The 3,619-nt window shown below is 36.0% G+C and overlaps 1 protein-coding gene across 3 annotated transcripts in view; it reads right to left on the bottom strand.

Annotated features, from left to right (window-relative positions):
- Nucleotides 1–259: 259 nt before the first annotated feature.
- ASAP2 (ArfGAP with SH3 domain, ankyrin repeat and PH domain 2) overlaps nucleotides 260–3,619 on the bottom strand; it is an 84,186-nt gene continuing 80,826 nt past the window's right edge. For all 3 annotated transcript variants that reach the window (XM_084513376.1, XM_084513377.1, XM_084513378.1), the window contains one exon: nucleotides 260–2,927. In XM_084513376.1, the coding sequence (XP_084369502.1) occupies nucleotides 2,853–2,927 (75 nt within the window). In that variant the 3' untranslated portion in view covers nucleotides 260–2,852. The remainder of the gene's footprint in view (nucleotides 2,928–3,619) is intronic.

Genomic DNA, 3,619 nt, shown 5'->3' with positions numbered 1-3,619 from the left:
TCTTTTTGTCTTAAAACCGGTTTGTTAATATAAAATGCAGTTCTGCTTGACATAGATCTTAAAACAACAAGAGAAAAGTAGTAATAAGTAGTCATTTAGTGCTTTATAACCCTAATGTAATGTAATTCGTGGTGCCTCCATAGTTCTTACATTCCAGTGAGAATCCCCAAGATGTACTTTTTTTGCCCCTTTACTACTTGTATTTCTCATTTTACATAGCAAAAAGCAAGGGAGGATGACATAAGAGGAGTAGCCCAAGTGATTTTAAAAGTAGTTTTATTTTTCCAGACATTTGACTGGTTAACAAGAGTAAAATTTATTAATCATGCTCTAATTATAAATCACTGCATCCAGGACATTGAAAATAAGAGTTGATTTTCGGTTATACAATATATACAGTTGCTCTGCAACTAAACAAAATAAAAACAACTGAATTGAATATTATACATCTCATAGCATTCTAAGCTGCATTTTTAAATGTCATTTGCTCCTTTTTAAACAGTTAACACAGCAACCTAATAGTCTGTCTATTAACAGCTTTTTGAATCATTATTTTGATCAGATTTGAAAAGTTGTATGAAATACGCCAAAGGTTTGGACTTAAAATTCTTACTTTTATATTATAAATAGATATCTACAGGCTCTAGAATTTCTTTTTCCTCTGCCAGAGGACAAGCAAACTTTGAGAAACGTTGAAAATTTTGGGATAAATTTTGCTTAGCTGCTCCTTATTGGTCCTCAACATTTTAACAGTCTGCAGGGGTAGTGCTATTACACTGAAGTCTAAACGTTTTCTAAGTGACTAGTGAACAGGATTGTGACATTTTAAAGTGTGTTCCTCTTCTAGCAGAGCCTAAGGAAAATTCGCATCATTGTTCAACTTTATGAGTTGTTACATACACTATAAGATTCTGTGTTAAAAATACTGTACATAGGAGATCTGTGCAAAATAATATGCCCATTTACTCTCTAGACTCTATCAGGGATAGAAACATACAAAATAGTGTTGCAAACTGAACGTTATCAGTAAGTGAATAAAACTGTAGTGCTAAACTATTACTCTATCATCTTACTGGGAACTTTGAAAATACAGACTAATTTGCTTCAACTTGCAACAAAAATATCTTGAAACATTCCAGTTTGTTCCCCATTTATACTGCAGCAACAGCATCTAGAAAATGAAAGGTCAGTATATACCTGGCTGTACCCACACGTTTGAGAGGCTATCAACCAACTGTACCATTCAGGGAAGGTGATAAAGGGAAGATCAGTGTTGCTCTTCCAGCATTAACGCAACGTGATTTTTCTCCGAACAAGACTACGCAGTGGCCTATTTTCCTTTCTGTTAAATACGAAGTGGCCAATTTAAACACCACTTGTCCAGAGATTTGAAGTTTTCTCGGAAAATCTAGAGATGGAATATTCACAGAATGTGATCAAAGCCAATTTGACCTAGACACAGATTTCTCTTACCCTATGCCATCGGTTGTTTCCTGTAGCATAAGCAAAAACTGGTACAATCTCTCAATATCCAACATCAAAACGATGTCTGATTTGTATCGGTGTTTTCCATCAACCACCTGGGAGTTACCAATAGCCTAGCCTTTGTTCACAAATTAGTAAAACAAATTTAACAACAGTGTAGCTACCATATATGTGGGTATATTATATAAATACAGAGTGAGTTAGCAAACCATCCTTGTTTGCAAGGTAGTGGCACACAAATTTTTATCAAACAGAACATAACGTAGTGTACTTGTGAGGTGTCAGAGACCTTATTGACCACGGATAGTTACCTACATCCTCCACCAAATATGTTCTCTGTGCGAACACATTGCTGGATGATTACGAAATTTCAAGATTTAAAAAAAAAAAAAAAAAAAAAAGCCTAACCACTATAATGATACAAGTGTAAGAAATGCTCTGCAATCCATCATCATGATTAAGTACATTTCAGGAAGTGCAGTTTTCATATCCTTGAGTTAATGCAGTTAACTCGGTAATATTGCCATCGTTTAGATAACCAGCAGTAGTCACATTAAATGACCAAAATGGATGTAACATACAGAAAGAACATTCAAAAAACAGGTTCCACACACGTGCAGCCTAGAAAAATGAAACAGTCTCAAGCTCACAAAATCAGAACTAGAAAGTTCAACGACTAACACAGATTTCAGATAACTTGAAGCAAATATCTACATCCATTCTGAAAGAAAGAAGTTTCTCCTGTGGTAAACTGAAATACTTTGTCACTTTTACCTGGCCAAAGACACCTAGTTAAAATTGGTTCTTCTGCAATAGTTGACATCCTGGATGACAGCCAGTTTGGCAAGATGCTGAATGAGTCCGACTGAGAACTATACAGCAGCTTGCACGTTTTGGTTCTGAATCCTTACAACGGTATTGAGAATTGGATAAATTCACTGCCCTGTTACAGATGCACACAATTTCTTTTGACTGGGGAAGCAACACTGAACTGTGGTATTGTCACGTTACCAAACAGAGAATGAAATTACAGCAAACGTTTTCAAAACAAAATTCATAATGTTGTGATGTCGACACACACATATGGGTTTTGATTGTTAAAGCTTTTCAGTTCACCTTAAAAAAATACAGGAAGAGGTTTTTTTTCTGATTGTTTTTGTAAACTGCTCATGAGAAGTTTTCACATAGAAAAAAGTTCTAAAAGTCCCAAAATCAGAACAATGGTAATAAAAAAGTAAGCTACAGTACCTAGGACTTGGGCAGTGCTCTGGCAAGGTGTCTGCAGATAGGTAGATGAAATGAAATAGAGCAAAACTTATTTCTGTGACCGCTGGAAATGAGAAATGTCTCCACTTATCAGTAGCAATTTAGTCAACAATAAAGTGCACAAATGAGACAGGGAAAGCTCCTTTCCGACTGGGGTCTCCATCAATATGGCCGATCTGCAAGAGTTCAGACAGTTTCCAAGTTAATCTCAAAAAGGAATTAGAACCAAAATAAATACCAGTGACCTTTGTTTTTGTTAGACTTCTATTTTTTTTTTTCAAATTGTCTTATTCAGTTCTTTAGAAGTAACACCTCTTGATGTGGTCCCACTACTCCATCATTTCAGTTCATTCTGGAATGCCTGGCAGCCCGTATCATGCCTCTTTTAAGTTGCTTCTGCTTCCTTCTCTTCTCAGTGAAAGGTAAAAGAATGGATCAAGCTTCAACAGATCTCAAGCGTTTTGTTTCTTAATCTATTTGTGTTTATACAAATAGACGATAATGTATCGCCTGCAATTTAGATGCAATATGAAATTCTCCTCTTTACTAGCTAACAACTAAATGAGTGTTTTCATGCATAATAACTTTCCAGATCTACTTTAGCTGATGCAGTTCTGGGGTACAAATAGTTGAGATGGTTTCCCAGCACACAGAATAAACCATTTCTCAATCTCAGTCAGCTAAAGAATTAGGACAATACAAAGCTGTCTCCTGAGGACTGTGACACAGCATCTTCAAGGAAGATGAAATAGTAGCAGATTCTCCAATTGCTGACACCCACCCAGGAGTTTCCTAAAGTCACACAGACCATGTCCCCTGTGTATTGTGAACCCTACTAACCAAGTGTTGTTTTTTTTTTCCCTGAATG

Source organism: Aythya ferina (assembly GCF_964211825.1).
Source record: "Aythya ferina genome assembly, chromosome: 3".
Classification (NCBI taxonomy): Eukaryota; Metazoa; Chordata; class Aves; order Anseriformes; family Anatidae; genus Aythya; species Aythya ferina.
This window is presented reverse-complemented; position numbering and strand designations above follow the sequence as displayed.